The following is a 25069-nucleotide window of genomic DNA, read 5'->3' as shown; positions in this document are numbered from 1 at the left end:
ATTGGACATCATAACTGGGTGGAATTGTTGGTTGCTTCTCACCTTTGTAAGCACACGGTGCCTTTTGTTACCATGAAAGGTAGTCCTCAGGGAGGGGTTATTCAGGTCAGTCCCATCTCAGGGGTCTCTGAGCCTTGTTTCTAAAGTACATGGTATCCTCAGCAACGGAAATTTACATTGTCCCTCTGAGAAGCGACAAGGGCAACAAGAGAAGGTTATATGCTGGGGAGTCCCTTAGTCCTGGCCAACAACTCCAAAATAAGTCTTCTCATGTCTGGTATCGGGGTTAATTGTTAGATGGTCTTTTACTCTTGGAGGAAGTGCCATCTGCCCCATGAGAAAAGTTTATGGAAATGACATATGTATATTTATACACTGTGTTATATGCACTACAGTTTTTAAGGTAAGCAGTTAATAGTGTGTTTCCTTGTGGCTCTTTTCAACATCAGCATTGTTATTTTACATAACTACATTTATCCCCTATATTCACCTGCCTCCCTCTTCCATAAAAGAGCCTGATCTTATTGCTTTTCTCTATCAGATCAACTATATCTGACCATTCACCCTTTACCTTCCTCCCATGTTCTTCTGTATTTACTTCCCTCTTCCTCCCTAAGGAACTCCCTTTTCCCATTTCCACGATCAGATCCCTTGTATCCTATATTCCCCTATACCCCACCCCACCTTCTCCTGTATATACCATTCATCAGGTGTAGGACACTAAAGTTTTTATATCTCCTAGCTATTGTGAGTAGAGAAGCAATGAACACGGCTGAGCAAGTATCTGTGAAATATGACATAGCATCCTTTGACCACGGGCCAAGGGGTGGTGTAGCTGGGTCACACCGATTTCCATGGGGGCTGCACTAGTTTGCAGTCGTACTAGCAGTGAATGAGGGTTGCCCCATGCCCTTGGCATCCCCTCCAGCATTTGTGGCCTGTTGTTCCATTGATCTTTGTCATTCTGACTCAGGTAAAATAAAATATCGATGTTGTTTATTTGCATTCCCTTAATTGCTAGGGATTATGAGAATTTTTTGATGTGTTCGTAGCCATTTTAGTAATTATGGCTTTGTTCTTCTTGTCATATGCTGTATTCACTCTTCTCTTCAGCCCAAAATAATGTTTCCTGTATTTTCCTTAGGATTGTTGGGTTGTTTATAATTATTGTAGGTTGCTTATCTCCTGAAAATTTTTATTTATCCTTTAGTCATATCATATATTTTGGCTGGATATATTATTTTAGGTTGGCTATCAGAGTCTTTTAGTACATGAAATACATTGCTCCAGGCTGTCCATGTTTTCAAAGTTTCCATTGAGAAATCGTCATTCTGATAGTTTTCCTGATAGATATATGATGTGTGTTTTTCTCTTGTAGCTTTTGTTATGTTATCCTTAGTGGTTTTTTAAAACTAGAGTTTATTTTAATGGTTCAGCAAGTATATACACACATATGTACATGTACATACATGTCATATATACATACATGGAGATTAAGACACAAAGGAAACATATCAAAACACTAAAATGTAGAAATTTAAATGAAGTGTGGAAAAGTTCATTGTAGCTCCTGGCTGCTTTTCTGTAGCCTTGGAGTTTTAAACACAATGACGCAGATTTCAGTAATCACATGACGCTAACCTACACTGTGTATAAGTAGAAACACTAGCAATAAGTATAAATCAGGACGATGGAATTCTGGGAAGAATAAGCTTATGAGAAGACCCTTACAGAAGCTTCTGATACTGTAAGTCTCTCCACTCGAGTATAAATGTTGGATTTCCCTTCCTAGGTATTATATAGTGCACACATTTCTGTTCTGATTAAATATTTCCAAACTAGGAAAAGGTAAAAACAGGGGGACAAAGTAAATAAAAACTATTTTGAGTGTAAATTACTAGCCATGGTTGTGTGTTTGTGTGCAGGTGTGTGTACAGATAAACATTTTGCATTGTATGATGCATGGGGGCTTTTGAGAAGAAAATCACACTCCCGGGGTCAGGGTGCAGAAATGGACTGGCTGAGTGAGTCATCTTAGTTACTGTGAGATAGTTCTGATACAATCACCAATTCTCAACATGGGTTAGTTTGACATTAGGTGATACGTTTTTCTAAACAATTTCCTTGAATTATACAGCATGTCACAGTAAATATTTTCAGAATATAATTAGTGTTTTAGCTATGATATGCCATGGGGATTTTCTTTTCTGGTCTGTTTGGTGTTCTGTGTGCTTCTTATATCTGTATGGGTGAGACATTCTTGAGTTGAGGGGAGTTTTCTGTGACTTTGGTTTCTATGTCATTGATTTGGAATTCTTTCCCCCTCTTGTATAACTATATTTTAGAGGTAGTTTTTTTCCATAGTGTCCAACATTTCCTGTGTGTTCATTTCCTACATTTTATTTTTGTTTAAATTTTCAGGTTCCTCTTTTGTTTGGTCAAGACCCTCTATTTTGTCTCTGAAACCTGATATTCTGTCTTCCACTTGATCTGTTCTACTTGTACAGCTTTCCTCTCAGTTTCATAGTTCCAAGGCTGGCCAGAGTAGGCCAGAGCGCTGGGATCCACGCGAGGTCCGGTGGGATGGGGAAGATACTCATCAGTCTGACTCAGAAAGAGGATGTGGGATTTTGGGGTGTGGTGTGGTGACGGCCGCCCAAATAGTTGTGTGTGTGGATGCGTGAAGGGAAGATCCTGGCAGGAGTCTAGATGTTGGCTACAGCACGAGAAGAGGTTGTGAGAAGAGACAAGAGAGTCTGTTAAAAATCTACTGTGCTTCATAACTAAAACATTTGTACGTATTTATTATAGCATAGTTACTTTTGTTTTTCAGAGCTTTAAATGATCAGAGTATAGCTGAGAATGTAAGTAGAACATTTTTAATTTAATATTGTACTTTGTCCTTGATTTTTGAAGAGACTCCACAAACAACCATTTTCTGTTGTAATTAGAGGTTAGCGTTCACTCAGTTCCCCCAGCTTCTCTGAGCTCCTGAACTAGAAGGCATTGCATGCTCTTTTTACTTGTTATTCATCATTGCCACTCAGAAGCATTCCTGAAACACTAACCTGGAGTCTTCTATTTCTCTAGGCAGATCAGTCACAATGGCAACTTAGAAATTAATGCTAGTGGCTCCTTTTCTTTCTTGCTTCAATAAAGTTAGGATTACATTAATAACTAGGTATTGAAATAAGTCTTACTGAGATGCTTGATTTTAATTAGATCTATTTCATTTATCTTTAGAAATATAAACAGATGGAAACTGATTTTCAGATGTTATTATTGGAGAAAACCCTGCTGGAGAGTGAAATACAGAGGATGAGAGAGTCGGAGGTTGGTGCACACGAGTGATAAAAATGCCATGCCCAAGAAGACCTAGTCCCGTAGACATGGGACTCAAAGTGACATTTACTTCTTTTATGACGTGTTTCTAATAGTCATAATTTTTAGAAGCTGATTTAAAAACCCAAATTAATACTCTAAATTTCAGTATTAGCTATCAGATCCATAAGGATGCTACGAAAACAGAAACAGCTCAGTTATTGTGAAAGACATTTTTTTTCATTTTAACCATTTTTTTCTTTTTAAATATTCTTCTCTAATACAATACATCCCCACTGCTGCCTCCTTTCCCTCTCCCCCCCTCCACTTCCCACCACTGCCTCTTCTCTCCCCCAGATCTAGTGCCCCTCCATTTCCCTCTAGAAAACAGCAGGCCTCCCAGGGATATCAACCAAGCATAGCATAACAAGATGCAATAAGACTAGGCACAAGTCCTCATCTCAAAGTTGGATGAGGCAGCCTAGTGGGAGGAAAAGGTCCCGAGAACATGCAAACAGAGTCAGAACCCCCCCCCCACAAGCACCCCAAACTACAAGAACAACCATAGTATATATTCAGAGGACCTAGTGCAGACTCATGCAGCTCCAAGATTGCTGCTTCAGTCTCTGTGATCACCTACTTCACGATTCTGTGAGCTGTTTTCTCATGGTGTCCTTGACCCCTTAAGCTCTGATAAGCCTTCCCATCCCTCTTCTGTGGGTTTCCCTGAGTTCTGCCTAATGTTAGGCTGTGGGACTCTGCATCTGCCCCTGTCAGCTACAGGAAGAAGCCTCTCTGATGACAATTGGGCTAGCTAGGCACCTACCTATGTGTATAGCAGAATATCATTAGGAATCATTTCATTGACTTTTTTTGGTTCTACCCTAGGAATCTGGGCTATCCTGCTTCTAGTTCCTGGCCATCCAGGCTGGGTCTGGCATGGGCTCCCAAATTAAACCAATCACTGATTGGTCACTCCTGCAAGCTCTGAGCCACCATTGTCCCAGCATATCTTTCAGGCAGGTTGTAGGTCATAAGTTTTGTGACTGCATTGGTGTTCCAGTCTCAACACTGGAAGCCTTGCCTGGTTACAGATGACTGATCAGGCTCAATACCCTCCATTACTCGGACCCTTCATTAGGATCACCCTCATTGTTTGCAGGAAACTTCCACTGCCCTTAGTTTCCACGTTGTCCCCTAAATATCCTCCTATTCCCGTCTCTCATCATACTCCCTCCTTCAGTCCTTTCTTCTCCCACTTGATCCCTCCTGTTCCAATCCCCACTCACTCCCAGTCTGCTCACAAAAGTCTATTCTATTTCTTGGCCTCTCTGAATCTGTGGATTGTAGCGTGATTATCCTTTATTTAACAGTTAATATCCACTTATGAGTGTGTACGTCTCATGTTTGTCTTTCTGGGTCTGGGTTGCCTTGTTCCAGATGATTTTCTTTTTAGTTGCATCCATTTGCCCGCAAATTTCATGATGTCGTTTCATTGAATGGCTGAGTAATACTCCGTTGTGTAAATGTACTACATTTTCTTTTTCCATTCTTTAGTTGAAGTACATCTAGGTTGTTTCCAGATTCTGGTTATGATGATAAAAGCTATTGTAAGCATAACTGAATGAGTGTCCTTGTGGTAGGATGGAGTATCTTTTGGGTACATACCCAAAAGTGGTATATCGGGATCTCGGGGTACCTAGATTTCCAATTTTCTGAGGAACCACCATATTGACTTCTGTAGTAGCTGGATGAGTCTACACTCCTACCAGCAGTGGAGGAGTGTTCCCCCTTGATCTACGTCTTCTCCAGGATGAGCTCTCACTTACGTTACTGATCTTAGCCATTCTGACAGGTATAAGATGAAATCTCAAAAGAGTTTTGATTTGCATTTCACTGGTGGCTAAGGGTGTTGAACATTTCTTTAAGTGGTTCTCGGCCATCTGAGAGTCTTCTACTGAGAATTCTGTTTAGTTCTGTATCCCATATTTAATTGGATGATTTGGTTTGTCAATGTCTAGTTTCTTCAGTTGTTTATGAAGTCTCTCTCAAATGTGGAGTTGGTGCAATGTTTCCCATTCTGTGGGCTGTCATTTCATCCTATTGGCGGTGTCCACTGCCTTGCAAAAGCTGTTCAGTGTCATGAGTTCCTATTTACTAATTGTTGATCTTAGTGCCTGTGCTATAAGTGTTGTTTAGGAAGTTGTCTGCTGTTCCAGTGTGTTCAAGGATATTCCCTACTCTCTTTTCTACCAGGTTCAGTGTATCTGGTTGTATGTTGAGGTCTTTGATCTACTTGGACTTGAGTGTGGTGCAGCGTGTTAAATATGATTCTATTTGCATTCTTCTATACACAGACATCCAGTTAGATCAGTACTGTTTGTTGAAGATTATTTTTTCTTTTATGTATTTCTGGCTTCTTTATCAAAAATCAAGTGTCCACAGGTGTGTGGGTTTAGTCTGGGAATTCAATCCAATTCCATTAATCAATGTGTCTGTTTTTATGCCAATATCATACAGTATTTATTACTATAGCTCTGTAGTACAGCTTTCAATCAGGGATGATGATACCTGATAGTTTTAGCTATCTTGGGTTTTTTATTTTTCCATATGAAGTCAAGTATTGTTCTTTCTAGGTCTGTAAAGAATTGTGTTGGAATTTTGAAGGGAATTGTGTTGTATCTGTAGACCACTTTTGGTAGGATGGCCACTTTTACTATGTTAATTCTACCAATCCGTGAATGTGGGAGTTCTTTGTTTCTGATATCCTCTTCAATTTCATGAAGGACATTTCTATGGAAAATATTTAACTTCATAAATTTGTTAGTGATTTTCAGAATTTTTTGAGGCAAGGTTTCTCTGTGTAACCCTAGCTGGACTTGAACTCACAGAGATCTGCCTGCCTCTGATATTGAATAATGAAATTAAAGGTGTATACCACTACTTCCTGGCTGTAACTTTTTATTTATGAAGAATTATTTCACCTATGTTTATCTTATGATAGGTTTACCATGATAGTATATTTGTATACACTGGAATTTTTAATATAACCATATGCTGCTTTCATTTGTCTTTATTATATATAATTTTAATACTTGATAAAAATTCTTTCTCTACACCCATATATAAAGTAGTCTGGTCCTTCAGAGTAATTCAAGAATATTTTGCCCAGGCATGCTGATGTTCACTTGCAATTTTATCATTTGAAAGCTGAGGCAGGAGGATCATGGGCCCATGTCCAGTCTAGAAAACTTAGATCCTGTCTCGGAAATTCTTTAACACATGTTCAGCTATGATATACTGATGGTTTTAAGACACAAATTTGTACCAAGTATGTTGCACAATTTAGTATAATTTGAATTTCACTTCTGCGTGTGTGTCATTTCGTCAGACTAAACACCAGTTGAAGGCAGCTTTGCCAGCTCAATGATTCTAAAGATACAAAGTCTCACATAAACTATGCCTGGTTTTTCATGTTTCTTTGCAGTTTTAGATAACCTTGTTTCCCTTCAGGTTCAACTTCGAAACATTCAGGACATGGGACAGTGTCTTCTCCATAAACTTGTGTATTCTGAGTCATTTACCTTAGTTTTTAAATGTATCACTAATGGTCTTTTGTATGATGTCCTCCTAACATTTCTCCATGTCCTGTTGGCTCTACTGCAAGTATGGCAGATGAGGTGACTTTCAGGAGCCATAGGCCACACCATAGCAGAACTGGAAAACTCAAATGTATGGATCCAAAGGATACTGGGATCGGTAGTGAGCTTACTGCGCAGGCATGATGAGCTGAATGTGGATCCCTAGCACCCACGTCAAAGACTGGGCGCAGTGGTGTGTATCTGTAGCCCCAGCACCGGGGCATAGAAATGGCCAGATTCCAGGAGCTTACTGTCCAGCCAGTCCAGCTGAAATGGTGAACTCCATGTTCAATGAGAGACTGCATCTCAAAAGCGAAGCTAGAGAGCAGTAGAGGACCCTTGACCTGCACACGTGTGGGCATGCGCAAGTAGCCCCGCCTTATCTCTTCTGTTAAGTACAAATACGAACAGTAGGTATATCATTAACTTTGCTCTGTTTCTGTTCAGATGGTTTCACTCAGGGTGAAGGGGAAAGCTCAGCAGCACATACTCCCATGCACTATTTTAACTTTGACTTGTTCAAAACTGTGCAGAAAGCAAAGCCATCAGGTAAAGAAGATCGAACCAAGAGATCCACAAGGTCAGAAAAGAAAAAAGAGAAAGATTCAGAAAGGTGAGGCGTGGAGACGTGTTATCGGTTCCTTCCACGGCAGGTTTTAATTATGTTCAGTTTCATAAAAAAAAATTACCTATTTTTATGAGTGGATTATTGTAACATGGTTCTTCTAAGTGAATGTATTATAAATTGGCGATTGTAATTTAAATTTTCTTGGTATACCTTATTTGCAATAAAGTTTTTTAATGAATTCAGTGTTTGCAGAGAGTGTTAGTTTCTGGAAAGAAACTATTAGACACAAAATTTGTCCTTTGAAGGATCGTGGCCAGGGAAGATAAATATTTAGTGCACTTTCAAAATCTTAGCCACGTCATGTTCTGATCGTACCATTGAAAAGTTGGTTTCAGGACAGTTATTACTTTATTTACTACTTGAGTCTCATGGATTTAATGATTAGTTTAATGTGTGAGGGGTGGAGGAGATGGCTCAGCAGGTAAGAGCACTTGCTACATAGGCCCAACAACCTGAGTTTGATTCCTGGGGCCCACATAAAAAGCTGCATGACTGCATGTGTATAATCCCAGCGCTCTCATGGGGGAGATGGGAGACAGGAGCAGGCCGTATATGCGGTGCAAAGGAAGAAACAAGAGACCCTGACCCAAACACAAGGTAAAAGCGAAGAACTGACTCTTTAGAAATAAAAGAAACTCTTACTTTCTTTAAAAAAATGTTGATCCCCAAGCATACACTGTGATATGAACAAGAGTATTCTCTCTCTCTCTCTCTCTCTGTGTATGTGTGTGTGTGTGTCTGTTAAAGGCATGTATTTCTTTTAAGATTTTAAATGGTCTAAAGTCCTAGGGAAAGCAAAGCAGTGGTGTGTTTTCAAATATCTTGATACATTTTTTTAAATATTTTTAATTACAGGAAGTCTTCAAACAGAGAACTTGATCTGGTTCTAATCCAAGTAAGATACACCCTCTCTGAATTTATATATTTAAGTCATATAAAATTATCTTCTGCCTGTCACTTCTGTTTTGCCTCTTAAGAACCCACTTTGGAGGCTCACTTGCCCTTTTGGAGCTCTAGTCTCCTCTGAGGGTGTCTGAGTCACATTAAAAGCCTGACTTGATTTCTGGCCTCATTGCCATATGTTTCTAGTCTCCATTTCCTTGCGATCCCTGATTGGTGGTGGGAGGTTTGTTTGCTCTGTGCCTCCATTGCTACATGGTTTTGTTTTAGTAGATGTTATTTCCACTCAGATTTCAATAAGAATAATAATACAGATTTTAAACTTTTTATTAAAGCAATTGCTTCATTAAAGGAGATGTACAGGTATTTGTTTTACCCTTTTAAGATGTTTTTATTTATTTTTTTAAAGTTTATTTATTTTATGTGCATTTGTATTTTGCTGTGGGTGTCGGGCATGTGGGTGCTGTGAACTGAACCCAGGTCCTCATGGAGAGCAGTCAGTGCTCTTAACCACTGAGCCATCTCTCCAGCCCCAGTGTTTTATTTTTATTTGATGTTAGTGTTTCTGTCAAAAGGCAGCCTTCACATTGTCTATTTCCTGCCTTGTGTTTGTTTGTGTTTTCCTTTCTTATTGTCACTGTTTCATTGTTTTCAGCAGCTTGGTTTTGTTGCGTGGGGCCATGACTGTTATTATCACACCATCTTGAGGATGTAACATTTTTGTTGCGTGGGGCCATGACTGTTATTGTCACACCATCTTGAGGATGTAACATTTGCCAAGGGTTCAAACCCATTTCTACCTCTTTCTGTCCCTGTACAGAGATACAGTTGGGTGACAGAAATCCGACATCACTCTATATGCTCCTCAAACATTTGTTAAAGGTTTATCTCTGTATTTACATATTTTACATTGGTATGTCTACATGGTTTCACTCTTTCAATGTCGTAGCCAACTTGCTGTTCTGTCCACACATTCAGTTTTTAAACCATGATTAACTGTGAATGCTACCATTGCTGCCATTTGGCCATTTATTGTGTCAATTCCTTCATAGACATATTGGGCACTGTCGTGATGGCTGCTTTAAAAGTGTTCTGTGCTAATCCTAAAGTCAGGACTGTCCTGGGGTCTCTTTTTGGTTTCTTTTCTCTTAATAGTGAGTCCACTATTGATTGTGAGTAATGTGTGTTGAAACTCTGAGATCTGCTATGTCCTTTTGATGAACATGATTCAGTGTGAGTAGAAATTATATGTCTATCCAGACATATAATTCTTTGGGTTTTTTTTCAGGTTGTTTTGAGTCTTTTGTGTGTGTGTGTGTGTGGTTGAGAGGGTAGAAAAAGGGATGGACAGATTGTATGCAAAATTATTGGACCCTTGTCTTCAGTTTTCTCCTTTGTATGACTTCCACTGAGTCTTTCACAGTTGGGATTGTCCCAAACTTTGCCCTTGTTTTTAAGCTGTAAAGACAAAGGCTTTCTATAAGTCCTGGGGTACCTTATACAACTCAAGTAGGCCTTACTCCCATACCAAAGGCCATGAAGGCATGAATCCTACCCAGGCCTCCTTTCCCTCCATGGACCACTTACTCTTGTTCGCACATCAGTGTTGGTGATTCTCTTTTGTGCAGAGTGCACAGTGGTTAGATGCCGCCTAGATTGTCCTCAAGGAGCTTGACGTGACACACAAGAGGCACACACAGGGCTTTAGATACAGTTCTCAACAATATCCACCGTAGGGTTTCTGAATGTGTGATGTACTTATTTCTGCTAAACCTGGACTATAATTTAAAACTGGAGATTCTTGGTCTGGTCACATTTCAAGCATTTCCATGGAAATATGCCAGACCTGGAGAAAATGGGAAATGTTTCAACTACAGTAGTTGTAATCTACAGATTCGAGGTTAGCATGCATTTGAGAAATCAACAGGAAGATACAGCGTCAGGTGGTATCCACCACTGCATAGGAGAGCTTTCTAGCGAGATGTGTTCAAACCATCCTACTGGCAATCAGTGAACTTGAGACATGTCATAACCACAGAAAGTAAATCTGAAAAGCACCAGAGTGAATGTCATTCTTTTTACTTCCTAGAAAGAAGCAGAAGAGCTGAAGATGGAGAAGAAAGCCCTTCAGGAGCAACTGAAATGGGCTTTGCAGGTGAGGGGAGTACCTCTGAGTGACAGCGAGCCCAGAGGATGCGCAGCAGGAGCTTTCTAAACGTGGGACTTAAAAACCAAGTGTGCATCCTGTATACATGCATATGCATATATACGCATGCTGAGTTTATATTTACACACTACACACGCACATACACATATGCACAATACATCGGTGCACACAGTCATTTATGCATGCGAATATATTTAGGACACAATGTTCATTCTTATCTAAAGCAGCAATTCAGAAGGAAAATAAGCCCTTTCCCATGAAGAAAAAAGTCTCTTTCAAACTGCCAATATGCAACTTACTTGTAAGTTCTTGTCAGAAGAGGAGAGAGGGCTCACAATTAAAAGTGTATGCTGCTCTTGCTGAGTACTGGAGGCTGGTTCCCAGCCCATGTCTGATGGCTCACAACAGCCTTTAGCCAGCCCCAGCAGATCTGATACCCTCTACTGGGCTGCACAGGAAATTGCACACAAACATGCACATACCCACACTCAGATGCCCATACACACGGGCAAGAATGGAATGAAGAACTGACTCCTGGTTCCAATTAAAGGTAATGAGATGAGAATATTGTCTATTTCTGCTCTTTCTCGATTCTAGCCAAGGGAAAAATTGAAATTATATATAAACAGCTATAAGTGGACATAGAAAGAATATAAATAGCTACACACATAACTATATTCTATATAACTTTTTAATCAAAATACAAAATTCATTTATTGTATAATTTTAAGGGTATCTAATAACAAAGAGACTAGGTTTTATAATGAAATAATAAAAAAATCAATAGATTTTTATCTAAAATACTTATTGAACTACATCATTCAGAAAATGTAATACAAAAAATTAGTATGATTTAGGACAACATTTAATAAAAGTACAGATAGTTGGGTTTTTTTTATGAAGGATCATAGATGAAGAGAGAAAAAACATAAGTTTCCCAGCTTGAAAGTTTCATGCTACCATTATTTCTGTGCATCATGTTTCTCACATAAGCATAAAGAAATGTGCAGGTGTGTGCAGATGTGGTTACTGCTGAGCCTAAGACAGCTACTGTAGGTTGTAAAGTTAGGTGCTAATCATTGAATCTCACTTTCCCAAGCGGCACTACCCACCTGCAGTTCTGTTAGGAAGTAAGGAACAGAGATACCTAATCTGTGCCAAAAGAAATAATCTTTCCCGTGTTTCTGTTGTATCAGCATGAATTGTTACTTCTTTTTTTTTTAAACTTATTTATTTATTAAGGATTTCTGCCTCCTCCCCGCCACCTCCTCCCATTTCCCTCCCCCTCCCCCTACCAAGTTCCCCTCCCTCATCAGCTCGAAGAGCAATCAGGGTTCCCTGACCTGTGGGAAGTCCAAGGACCGCCCACCTCCATCCAGGTCTAGTAAGGTGAGCATCCAAACTGCCTAGGCTCCCCCAAAGCCAGTACGTGCAGTAGGATCAAAAACCCATTGCCATTGTTCTTGAGTTCTCAGTAGTCCTCATTGTCTGCTATGTTCAGCAAGTCCGGTTTTATCCCATGCTTTTTCAGACCCAGGCCAGCTGGGCTTGGTGAGTTCCCGATAGAACATCCCCATTGTCTCAGTGTGTGGGTGCACCCCTCGCGGTCCTGAGTTCCTTGCTCATGCTCTCTCTCCTTCTTCTCCTGATTTGGACCTTGGGATTTCAGTCCGGTGCCCCAATGTGGGTCTCTGTCTCTGTCTCCTTTCATCGCCTGATGAAGGTTAATATCCAGGAGGATGCCTATATGTTTTTCTTTGGGTTCACCTTCTTTTTTTTTCTTTTTTTTTATTGAGAAAATGAGAAAACAAAAGTTTCCACCTCCTCCCAGCCTCCCATTTCCCTCCCCGTCCTCCCACCCTTCTCCCCCTCCTCCCACCCTTCTCCCCGTCCCCCCACTCCTTTCCCCCTCCCTCTCCAGTCCAAAGAGCAGTCAGGGTTCCATGTCCTGTGGGAAGTCCTAGGTCCTCCCCCTCCGTCCATATCTAGGAAGGTGAACATCCAAACTGGGTGGGCTCCCACAAAGCCAGCACATTACGTAGGATCTAAACCCCTTGCCATTGTCCTTGGCGTCTCATCAGCTCTCATTGCTCACCATGTTCAGAGAGTCCAGTTTTATCCCATGCTTTTTCAGTCACAGTCCAGCTGGCCTTGGTGAGCTCCCAATAGATCAGCCCCACTGTCTCAGTGGGTGGGTGCACCCCTCGTGGTCCCAACTTCTTTGCTCTTGTTCTCCCTCCTTCTGCTCCTCATTGGGACCTTGGGAGCTCAGTCCAGTGCTCCAGTGTGGGTCTCTGTCTCTATCTCCATCCATCACCAGATGAAGGTTCTATGATGATATGCAAGATATTCATCAGTATTGCTATGGGATAGGGTCATTTCAGGTTCCCTATCCTCAGCTGCCCAAGGAATTAACTGGGGACCTCGGCTTGGGCACCTGGGAGCCACTCTAGGTTCAAATCTCTTGCCAACCCTAAGGTGGCTCCCTTAACTAAGAGTTGTGCTTCCGTGCTCCCCTATCCAACCTTCCTTTATCCCAATCCTCCTTTTTCTCCAAGTTCCCCCTTCCTCCCCTTCTCCCTTTTCTCTCCCCATCTCCCATTACCCCCATCCCACCCCACCTCCAAGATCTCAATTTTCTCCCCGGCAACTTTGTCTACTTCCCATAGCCAAGAGGATAACTATATGTTTTTCCTTTGGTTCACCTTCTTACTTAGCTTCTTTAGGATCACCAATTGTAGGCTCCGTGTCCCTTGTTTATGGCTAGAAACCAATTATGAGTGAGTACATCCCATATTCATCTTTTTGGGTCTGGGTTACCTCACTCAGTATAGTGTTTTCTATTTCCATCCATTTGCATGCAAAATTCGAGAAGTCATTGTTTTTTACCGCAGCATAGTACTCTAATGTGTAGATATTCCACACTTTCTTCATCCATTCTTCCATTGAAGGGCATCTAGGTTGTTTCCAGGTTTTTGGCTATTACAAATAATACTGCTATGAACATAGTTGAGCAAATGCTCTTGTCATATATAGGGCATCTCTTGGGTATATTCCCAGGAGTGGTATTGCTGGGTCCAGGGGTAGGTTGATCCCAAATTTCCTGAGAAACCGAAACACTGATTTCCAAAGTGGCTGCACAAGATTGCATTCCCACCAGCAATGGATGAGGGCACCCCTTCCTCCACAGCCTCTCCAGCAAAGGCTATCATTGGAGTTTTTTATTTTAGCCATTCTGACAGGTGTAAGATGATATCTCAAGGTTGTTTTGATTTGCATTTCCCTGATCGCTAAGGAGGTTGAGCATGACCTTAAGTGTCTTTTGGCCATTTGAACTTCCTCTGCTGAGAATTCTCTGTTCAGATCAGTGCCCCATTTTTTAATTGGGTTAATTAGCATTTTAAAGTCTAGTTTCCTGAGTTCTCTATATATTTTGGAGATCAGACCTTTGTCTGTTGTGGGGTTGGTGAAGATCTTTTCCCAGTCAGTAGGTTGCCTTTTTGTCTTGGTGACAGTGTCCTTTGCTTTACAGAAGCTTCTCAGTTTTAGTAGGTCCCATTTATTCAATGTTGCCCTTAATGTCTGAGCTGTTGGGGTTACACATAGGAAGCGATCTCCTGTGCCCATCTGATGTAGGGTACTTCCCACTTTCTCTTCTATCAGGTTCAGTGTGTTCTGACTGATAGTGAGGTCTTTAATCCATTTGGACTTGAGTTTTGTGCATGGTGATAGATATGGGTCTATTTTCATTCTTCTACAGGTTCAACAGCACCATTTGTTGAAGATGCTTTTTGTCTTCCATTGTATACTTTTGCCTCCTTTATCAAAAATGAGGTGTTCATAGGTTTGTGGGTTAAAATTCGGGTCTTCTATACGATTCCATTGGTCGACTTCTCTGTTTTTATGCCAGTACCACACTGTTTTCATCACTGTAGCTCTGTAATAGAGTTTGAAGTCAGGGATGGTAATGCCTCCAGACAATCCTTTATTGTATAGGATTGTTTTGGCTATCCTGGGTTTTTTGTTTTTCCATATAAAGTTGATTATTGTCCTCTCAAGATCTGTGAAGAATTTTGATGGGACCTTGATGGGGATTGCATTGAATCTATAAATTGCCTTTGGTAGAATTGCCATTTTTACTATGTTGATCCTCCCAATCCAAGAGCAAGGGAGGTCCTTCCATTTTCTGGTATACTCCTCAGTTTCTTTCTTCAATGCCTTAAAGTTCATGTCAAATAGATCTTTCACTTCCTTGGTTAGAGTTACCCCAAGATATTTTATGCTGTTTGTGGCTATCGTGAAAGGTGAAGCTTCTCTGATTTCCCTCTCTGCTTCCATATCCTTTGTGTATAAGAGGGCGACTGATTTTTTGGAGTTGATCTTGTATCCTGCCACATTACTAAAGCTGTTTATCAGCTGTAAAAGTTCTTTGGTGGAGTTTTGGGTGTCGCTTATGTACACTATCATATCATCTGCAAATAACGAAAGTTTAACATCCCCTCGCCATATAATTATCAAAACACAAAGCATATAGAATAAGGAAAAAATATTAAGAGCGGCAAAGGAAAAAGGCCAAATTACTTACAAAGGTAAACCTATCAGACTTACACCTGACTTCTCCATGGAAACCATGAAAGCCAGAAGGTCCTGGATAGATGTACTGCAGAAACTGAGAGACCATGGATGCAAGCCCAGATTACTATACCCAGCCAAGCTTTCGTTCACTATAAATGGAGAAAATAAAATTTTCCAGGATAAAAACAAATTTAAACAATACGCAGCCACAAATCCAGCCTTACAGAAAGTAATTGAAGGAAAATCACTAACCAAGGAGTCCAACAATGACCACAATAACTCAGACATCTAGAGACCCTTCATCAACACAAATCAAAGAAGGGAAACACACAAACTCTACTACTAAAAAAAATGACCGGAGTTAACAACCACTGGTCATTAATATCACTTAATGTCAATGGACTCAACTCACCTATAAAAAGGCACAGGCTAAGAGATTGGATACGAAAACAGGATCCAACATTCTGCTGTTTATGAGTATAAAGTGTCCATCTCGATCTCTCCTGATTGATTTTAGTTTGAAGTCAGTTTTGTTAGAAATTAGTATGGCCACACCTGCTTTTTTCTTAGGACCATTTGCTTGAAAGACCTTTTCCCAACCCTTTACTCTGAGTAGATGCCTGTCTTTGTGTTTGAGATGTGTTTCTTGCAAACAGCAGAATGTTGGATCCTGTTTTCCTAGCCAATCTCTTAGCCTGTGCCTTTTTATAGGTGAATTGAGCCCATTAATATTAAGTTATATTAATGACCAGTGGTTGTTTACTCCAGTTATTCTTATTGTTTTTGGTAGAGTTTGTGTGTCTCCCTTCTTTGAGATGTGCTGGTGAAGGGTCGCTAGATGCCTGAGTTATTGTAGGCAGTGTTGGCAATGTTGGATTCCTTGGGTTGCAATTTTCCTTCTATTACTTTCTGTAGGGCTGGATTTGTGGCTACATATTGTTTAAATTTATTCTTATCCTGGAATGTCTTGTTTTCTCCATTGATAGTGAACGATAGCTTGGCTGGGTATAGTAGTTTGGGTTTGCATCCATGGTCTCTTAGCTTCTGCAGTACATCTATCCAGGACCTTCTTTATTTCATGATTTCCATAGAGAAGTCAGGTGTAAGTCGGATCGGTTTACCTTTATAAGTTACTTGCCCTTTTTCCTTTGCAGCTCTTAATATTTTTTCTTTAACCTGTATATTTTGTGTTTTGATTATTATATGGTGAGGAGATGTTTTTCTTTAATCCAGTCTGTTTGGTGTTCTGTATGCTTCTTGAATATTTAAATGAATATCTTTCTTTATGTTGGGAAAGTTTTCTTCCATAATTTTGTTAAAAGTATTTTCTGGGCCTTTGAGCTGTGACTCTTCTCCTTCTTCTATTCCTATTATTCTTAGGTTTGGTCTTTTTATTGTGTCCCATATTTCCTGAATGTTTTGTGTTGAGAATTTGTTGGCTTTGCTATTTTCTTTGATCTGTGCGTTTATTTTCTCTATGGTGTCCTCAGAATCTGAGATTCTTTCTTCTATCTCTTGTATTCTATTGATTATGCTTGTTTCTGTAGACTCTGCTCGTTGACCTAGATTTTCCATATCCAGCTGGTCCTCAGTTTGTGTTTTCTTCCTTGCCTTCATTTCAGTTTTCAATTCTTGAACTGTTTCCATTACCTGTTTGATTGTTTTTTTCTTGGTTTCCCAGGGTATCTTGTATTTTTTTACTCATTTCTTTAAACTTTATGTTATACTTCTCATCCATTTCTATAAGGGTGTTTTTTACATGTTGTTTAAGGGACTCTATTGCTTTCATAAAGTCAATTTTTTCCACTTCTTCTGTGTTAGGGTGTTCAAATCCTTTTGTTGTAAGATCATTGGGTTCTGGTGTTTTCATGTTGTTTTTCAGATTATTGGGTGAATTCTTGCCTTGGCGCCTGCCCATCTCCTCCTATTGATCCTATCTAATGGGTCTTTTAAAACTGGATCAGGTTTCCCTGCTGGCCAAGGGCTCTGCTTACAAAATGCCCTCGCTCTGTTTCCTGGTTCCTGTTGCAGGCCAAGAACCCTCTCACCCCTCCGAAGGGTCTTCAGGAACAGGACCCCGTTTGCCAGTGACCTCACCAACAAAAGGCCTACCTCTTTGATTTAATTGTAGTAGGGCGATCTGCTCTCATTATTGCGCACCTGTCTGGCCGCTTGCGTCTGCCGCCGCACTGGTCCCCCAAAGCCTATTCCTGATTGCCGAGCCTCTCCGCTGCATCTGCCGAATTGTTACTTCTTTGAAAGAAACAAATGGTGAACGTCTTGGGGGAAATGAAGCCATTTCATTTATTAAGTTCACTTCTAAAAGTTTATTCTAAAGAAAAAATGTACAGAAAATTCCAATTAAGGTATAAGGAATTTTAATAGGAAAAGATTTGAATTGACCAAAGCACTGGTAAGGTATTTACAAATTAAATAACAGCATGTTGCCAAATATATTCTATTATCTGTTCTGGTGAAAATATATTTTGTTGTAAAAAAAACAACATTTTAATGAAAATACTATATGTGCATAGCATAATACAGTATACATAAAATCAAAATGTATATCCATATACTTACCAGTGAGTCCATATAAATGTTGAGTGGCTTTTCTATGTGGGGAGGACTTTTCTTTTTCATCTTTTCCTTTGTAGAATAAATTCTGATCCTTGACACTGAAAGCACCCCCATGTTGAGGACTTTCTGGTTGCTGCTGTTCATCATGACCTTAAAATCAAAACCTGGAAAAATGCCTGGGCTTTGTTTTAATAAAAGTGGAAGCTTTTTTAAATTACTGTTCTTTTTTCCCAGCCTCCTCATAGCTCTATTGATGCTAATTGTAAAGCTGCCACATTACCCCTGGTTGTTTAACTCAGCTTCCTCGGGTCAACTAGAGAAAACATTAGTGGCAGTGAGCATAGATTCCTGAACGATGCCCTTTGGCGAGGAGATGTAAGTGAAGCTGGACCAATGGCAAAACTGCTTTCTCACCAACAGGAAGCTGAAAAACACAAGAACCAACTCGAATACGTCCTACAGCATGAGATGGAGATGCTTAAAGACGAGAGGAGTAAAACGAAAGTGGAATGGGGTGTTAGTAGATCGAAGGGTACGCGTGAGGATTCCAAATATTCCCAATCAATGGAGAAAGATGCCCAGCTTGGTAGACAACAGCAGGACTATGACCAGGTGAGGGAGAAACTGAACTAAGCAGTCGGTATGTAGTCTACAAGAAGTCTATTTTCATATCCTTTTGTACTTTACTTGCATAAATTGCTTTTATTTATTTGGATTTCTTACTTTTACTCTTTAGATATATGGATTCATTGCCATCTGAAATACCAACTATAAGTTAACAATTTTGGATGATGATTTAAGCATTTATTTGAGAACAGGAAGAAATAGGGTTTTAAAGAAAAAAGATAACAAGCTTAAAATGGATAAGATTCAATATAAATGCAAAATCATAGAGGAAAATTCTAAAGATTATTTTGTTTCTCTTGCACTGTGGATTCAGAAACTCACCCCCCACACACAACCCTGACCCAGAAATGCTTTCTTGAACTTTGTTCTGGGTCTGTTGGACCCAATCCTTTCCTGGGAACTAAGCCTCTTCCTTGATCAGCCTGCAGGTCTTCGTGCGTGCTCTCATGACGACGCTCACATGTGCACACTGACATGCATCTTCCACCGTGGCCAACAAGTTCTCTCGAAGTCAGTGGGAAACAGTTGGTGTTCTAATGTTTAGGCTTTTCCCAATTTGCCACTTCTGCTTGTTTCTCCCTTGTTTTCTAAAATCTTTCTGTTACAAAAAGAAGGGAAGATGACTGAGGGGTTAAGAGCAGAGGCTGCCCTTCCAGAGGACCCCAGTTTAATTCCCAGCAACCACATAGTGGCTCACAACCATCCATAGTGAGATCTGTGTGCCCTCTTCTGGCCAGCAGGCATACATGCAGGAGGAATACTTTATACATAATAAATAAATAAATAAATAAATAAATAAATAAATAAATCTTTTTTTAAAAAAACAAACAGGTGAAGAATGAAAAGTAGCATTCCAATTAGTTATCTTTGTCTGTGTAATAAGTTCCCACAGGACTTCCTGGCCCAGACAGCACACACGATTCTCTCAGATTTGTGGGTCAAATGTGTGCCTTAGCTGGGCCTTCTAGATCTTGGTCTCTTTAGGGGTGGGGGCACTCACAGTATCAGCTTTGACTGCTCTGGCCTTAGGATCCACATAGAGTAGGATGTACTTGTTATCACTTCAGGCCTGGGTAGGCTGTGGTCTTAAGGATCAGTGCCTTGCCTTAAAAAAAAAAAAGGCAAGAATGCATCACGTACACTCTAGCTATATTTAAACATCATTTCGAAGTTCATACCTCAAAATATTAACTGAGTTTTCTTTCTGTGATGAGATTTTATGCTTTTTGTTTTATTCTTTCTAGTTAAAAAGCCTTGAGTTTTCATTTAAGAAGAAATAAATTGATTTTCAACACTCCCTCCTTGACACTATGGTATTAATTTCCCTGCTTGTAGTATGCCATTCTAATATCATACACCCCCTACAGGTTTTTATTTTTCTTACATAATTACATCCTATAACACCAACAACTTAGAGAAATGCATGGGAATTAAAGCTTGCCCTCAGAGGTGATTTTTTTTAAAATAACTTTTAATTTTAATTATAAAGCTGTAAAGCTATTGTCTTTCCCAAATGGTATTAACTCTCCCAGTCTGCACACCCCGGAAGGCTGTGATGGGGTCAGGAAACCATCACAGAAGGCTATCCTGAAGCTAGGGAAACAGCCACACAGAATCAAGGTCAGGGAGAGATGAGACACCAAGTCATGCTTGATCTTGGAAATGACAAGTTCTCCACCTCACTACATCCCCTGCCTCAGAAAGGCTTAGTTTCCTAGGGAACTTTTGGTTAGGGCGAGGCCATACATAAGAGAAGTCCTTCACTGGAATGAGCGTGTGGCCAGCGTTTGAGAGGTTGTTTGCTAAAAGTAGATTGAGTGAGATTGTGACCATCCTGAACTGGGCACTAAATGGAGCAGTTTGGCTTTCGATACTCAAGACAGAAAGAACCATGGAAAGATTTTAGGCAAAGGAGTGATGTATAAATACCTGTATTTTTAAAGCAAACAAATGATAAGTTGCTAAGACATGTGGATAATTCTCCTTTATTAAGCCCATGGTTTTAAAGTCCCTTGCGTATATGGTAAGTAAGTTTACCCCTGTTTCTGTTCTTGTCCCTCTCTTGGTATGCCAGCACTCCTGGCTGGCTGTGGCATGGTTACTGTCCAGAGTAAGTTCTGTGTCTGCTGTGGGAGACTGGGTATCAGTTCTGGGATCTGGATTTCGCGTAAATACCTTGTCATCTCCTGTGTCAGGAGATAAAAATATAAAGCCAAACAATAACAAAAGAAAAATATTGCACCTCTGCTACTGAGTGCTGTCTTCTGTCCTGTGATCTTAAATATGAGGGGAAAAAGAGTGGCTGGCTTGCAATATTGCTTAAATTAGTAAGAGGACAAAATTGTTATTATTTCTGTCAGGAGCTGAGCACATCTGTCAGTCTTTAATGGATACCACAATGGATATGGTAGCACTTTAAAGAATTAGTATAAAATGACATAATGTTCATGAACTGCTTATGTATTTTCTGAGCATTGCTGCATGTGTTTCTGATGCTTTTTATCTCAGCCACCATTCTCTGCATGGCTGCACTAAAATCAATTGTGATATATTAGCGTGCTGCTTGATTCTTGTGACAGACACAAAACATGAAATGGCTCTACCATACCAGTTCATCACTGAGGGCAGACCAGGGGCAGCATCTGTTGGAGAGCTCTCTGTGGGCATTCATGTGTCCTGGCGCATAGAATCTTCACCATCGTGCAAGTGGCAGCCGGTACCACCCTCAGCCTCGCTGCTCAGGGCTGGCCCGAGGAACTTTCCGCTCGCCACATTTAAGCTGTAGGAAGCTTAGAGATGCAGACTAGCAAAATGTCTAAGAAGACAAGGGAATCCGTTTGATGAACTTCCAGAAGTCTTGCTGCAGGTGGGCAAAGATGTCCATATGAAAGAAGCAAAACTAGTTGATCTTCAGGCCTGGCATGGAACCCAGTGTCAACGTCTATGTGACAGAAAAATGCCCGTTACTTTGCCCAAAGGAATTCTTCTATTAATAAAATCACATTTGTTAGGCCACAGGTTACACTCTGATCGAACACCTCAATCAGTATTCTAGTAGGCATACTCAATGGCCACTTAAAATACAGAAATTCTAAAAGGACCATCATGTTAGTGCATTACTACAATAAACAAAAGCACATTCATTTAAAATAATATTGCAAAGGATACTTTTAAAAAATTTCATCTACTAATATTATTATTTAAAAACCACTATTGGCTCTTAATTAAGAAATGTTTCAGTGATAGTTTTTCCATAATCTCTTCTAATACCAGAATATAATTTCTCAGCCTTTGTAGCATATGCCTTATATGATTGTCATATTAGAAAACTGTTTTGATGCATTGTGATGAGTGCCTTTAATCTCATAATTTGGGAGGCCAAGGCAGGCAGATCTCTATGAATTCAAGACCAGCCTGGGTTGCATAGTAAGCTCCAGGCTAGCCAAGGCTACTTTGATCTGTGTCAATGACAGGGAGGGGCAGGAAAATTATTTTGAGTATTTTTTTCTAAGCGATTCATTGTAAACATTGCCTACACATATTTTTACACATAAATTTAATTTTGTTTTATTCCAGGTGCCACCTGAGAAAAGCAAAAGGTGAGTAGATGAAAGGTAAAACATTTCTTGTTTGTTCTGTCTTTTCACAATTTCATCAGTTTATATATGTAAGCATTAAAATAGCAAACCAAGTCTTTATACCATCACTTGCTCTGTGCCATTACTTTGGACAACTAACTTCACATACAAAATGTTTGAAACCTTAGATGTCAAAAAATGGAGGTTAGGAGCAACCAAAAACTCAAAATTTTAGGATAACTTTATATTAAGGAACTGGTTTAAAGCATGATTGGATTTCTAGAACAATGAACTGACTCTTACTTTGAATTTAGTTATCAACTACGTGACCTAGATCTATGAACAACTCAACCCAACTCTGTCTTTCGTTGTCCCAGCCATTCACGTTTTGCTGCCTGCTCGAGTCACCCAAGGAAACCATACAGCTTTCCCCCTTGAGTCTCTTTGGTTAGCATGCTGTGATTACTACCAAACCTGCTCAGTCGGGGACAGTGTTCCTTAGGCAAGGATTCTTACCACACAGCACATTCTGTTGGGGGAGTTAGGTTTTTACTGAGTACAAATAAATTGCAAGTGTTTATTTATTTATTCCTTAATTATACAAAGCCTTGTACATAAAGTTTTTACTTTGATCACCTTGCAGAAAATAGAAGAGAATGCTTGGAAGTGTGTGCTTCTATGCTTTCTTACCATCTTTAGATTTCCTCGGTCACAGGCCCAAGCCAATTAGCAGGCATTGGGCCCCTTTTTTAATGTTTTTTTTATATATCTTCAAAGTATGTGCCTTTTTCTATTCCAGCAAACACTAGACATTGCTTTCCCTTCCCCTTTGCCACCTTACTATGGGAAGGACTTCTGATTTGTCTGTTTGGATTTTAAAATGCGTAGCCAGCATCATAAACATAGTGAGATCATAAGAAAAAGTACTAATAATTAGACTCCCGGTGGAAGCTTAACCATCTCAAGAACTGTGTGGAAAGAGAAACCAAGCAGGATGCTGTCATACTCAGGCTGGGGCGGTCGGGAGTACGGCATAATTCTATGGCTTCTCTAAAATAACGCGATGACGAGTAGGCTTTGGAAGTTCTGTACTGTTTGAGAAGGAAGTGATGAGCATTGATTCAACTTGTTTTAATATTGCTGTTGACAAACCCACATCTCAGAAAACAGAGCCATGGACTTTAAAACCATATCTTATAGCAATCTCAATGGAGGCATTAAGAAAGCAGTCTCAGGCTGGCCTTAATGGTGCATGCCTTTAATCCCAGCTCTCAGAAAGGAGAAGCCAAAAGACCTTGTGAGGTCAAGGGTAGGCTGGTCAATAGAGGGATTTCCAAGACATCAGTGCTACAGAATGAGATCCTGCCTCAAATAAATAAATAAATTTTAAAAGCAAATCTTATCACCTGCTGTACACCTTTAAATAATTCCTCAGGAGATGTTACACCCCATTCACCTTTATCAGTGAGTCAGATTTGAGACTCACCATGGAGACTAGTGAATGAAACGGCAGATCACTGGACTGGCAGGTAATATGAAGCATATTACCAGGGAAGAGCCCATTGCACCCAGAAGATTACTTTATTCATTTCCATTCAGTTTATTGTTGCTGTGGGAACTCTCATGCTGTGCAAAATCTCGGCTGGAGTGTAAGGGATGCAGAAGGGTGACAAACAATAACTATTGCCCTCACTGTCTGAGCAGTAGAACAGGTTAGATGTGACCCACGCAGAAGAAGCTGAATGTGGTGTAGCACACTAAAGACCATGCACCACCTTTGACTAGGCCGAGAATTATACAGCATTTAATTTCAGAAGCAATGGGTTGGTCTTTACAGGGCAATATGATAAAAGATGTCCCCATATGGATAGATCGTGAGACCTACATGAGCCTGTTTAGACTCTGCATAAGGTGCTCTGTAGGGATAAGTCCCGCCCCTTAGGGGGTGTTCGCCTCGGGCTAATGTTTGCCTATAAATTTGGCAAGCTTACTCCCAGCCGCTGCTTCTGCTTTCCTGGTCTCCGCGGGAATGGTGGTTCTGTAAGTCTATTTCTCCATTAAAGATATATATATATATATATATATATATATATATATATATATATATATATATAATCTGTCTGCATTCATTTACGCCGTTACAGTGCTCAAGGAGAAACCCAGAGATTTGTACTGTTTGGAGTATAGGCTAAAGGCAATACTAAGAACTATGACATTTTGGCTTGGTATACCTTATAGAATTGCCTATTAACAGATGTATTTTAAGTATTGCTAAATATGTTTAAAATTCAAACTGTTAAGCACATGGCACACAGTATGATTCACCAGCCTTCATTTTGGGTTGCTCCTTAGATCCAAATAGAATTTGTGAAATACTTTGGAAGCCCCCCGACCTTCCGAGAGTGGATGGGAGCGAAAGGAGACCCCACCTCCGCAGACATATGGCATTGCTTACAATAAAGAACATTCTTCTGCATGTGGCATGATTAGCAGTTTATTTTGGCTTAGGCAATGAGCTAGTGATAAATATTTAATCAGACAACAGATTTTAATAGTTTATTGCCTCACACATATGCATTGTTAGATTTTATAAAGTGTTTCACATTGAAACTTAACCTTCAAGGCATGAAAATGTAAACTATTTCTTGGTGTTTCATTTTTAAGAGTTATACATCCAACCTTCATTATTCAGAATATTTTCATGGAAAGTTTTTCTCCCCAATACTACAGAGGCCTATTATAAATCACAAGATGACAAGAATGAAAAAGTGTTAATCTATGCTGGTTTTCTTCCATAAATTATTAGCTGCTAAGTTTATTTCATTCATTTATCACTTGCTCAACACATATTTTTGCCACTTCCAAATGCCAGTCATTCTCTAGTTATGACATTCATATGCAGCAAAGGCAGATAGACCCCTTTTCTTATGTCTACATACAAACAGGAGAGGGTCTGGAAAACAAAATAAAACAAATGCACACAATGACTTTAGAATCGAATAGAAAAGACAGGGAAAACAATTTTTTAAAATCCCTATCTGTACTATTCTCATCG

General features: G+C 39.9%; 1 protein-coding gene across 1 annotated transcript in view; it reads left to right on the top strand.

Annotated features, from left to right (window-relative positions):
- Ccdc7 (coiled-coil domain containing 7) overlaps positions 1 to 24485 on the top strand; it is a 47294-nt gene extending 22809 nt beyond the window's left edge. Inside the window, exons 10-17 of the mRNA XM_075978024.1 lie at positions 2834 to 2864; positions 3244 to 3333; positions 7496 to 7575; positions 8446 to 8485; positions 10580 to 10645; positions 18230 to 18421; positions 22013 to 22035; positions 24367 to 24485. Of these exons, the coding sequence (XP_075834139.1) occupies positions 2834 to 2864; positions 3244 to 3333; positions 7496 to 7575; positions 8446 to 8485; positions 10580 to 10645; positions 18230 to 18421; positions 22013 to 22035; positions 24367 to 24376 (532 nt within the window). The 3' untranslated portion in view covers positions 24377 to 24485. The remainder of the gene's footprint in view (positions 1 to 2833; positions 2865 to 3243; positions 3334 to 7495; positions 7576 to 8445; positions 8486 to 10579; positions 10646 to 18229; positions 18422 to 22012; positions 22036 to 24366) is intronic.
- The last annotated feature ends 584 nt before the right edge of the window (positions 24486 to 25069 follow it).

Source organism: Microtus pennsylvanicus, chromosome 6, assembly GCF_037038515.1.
Source record: "Microtus pennsylvanicus isolate mMicPen1 chromosome 6, mMicPen1.hap1, whole genome shotgun sequence".
NCBI classification, from domain to species: domain Eukaryota; kingdom Metazoa; phylum Chordata; class Mammalia; order Rodentia; family Cricetidae; genus Microtus; species Microtus pennsylvanicus.
This window is presented reverse-complemented; position numbering and strand designations above follow the sequence as displayed.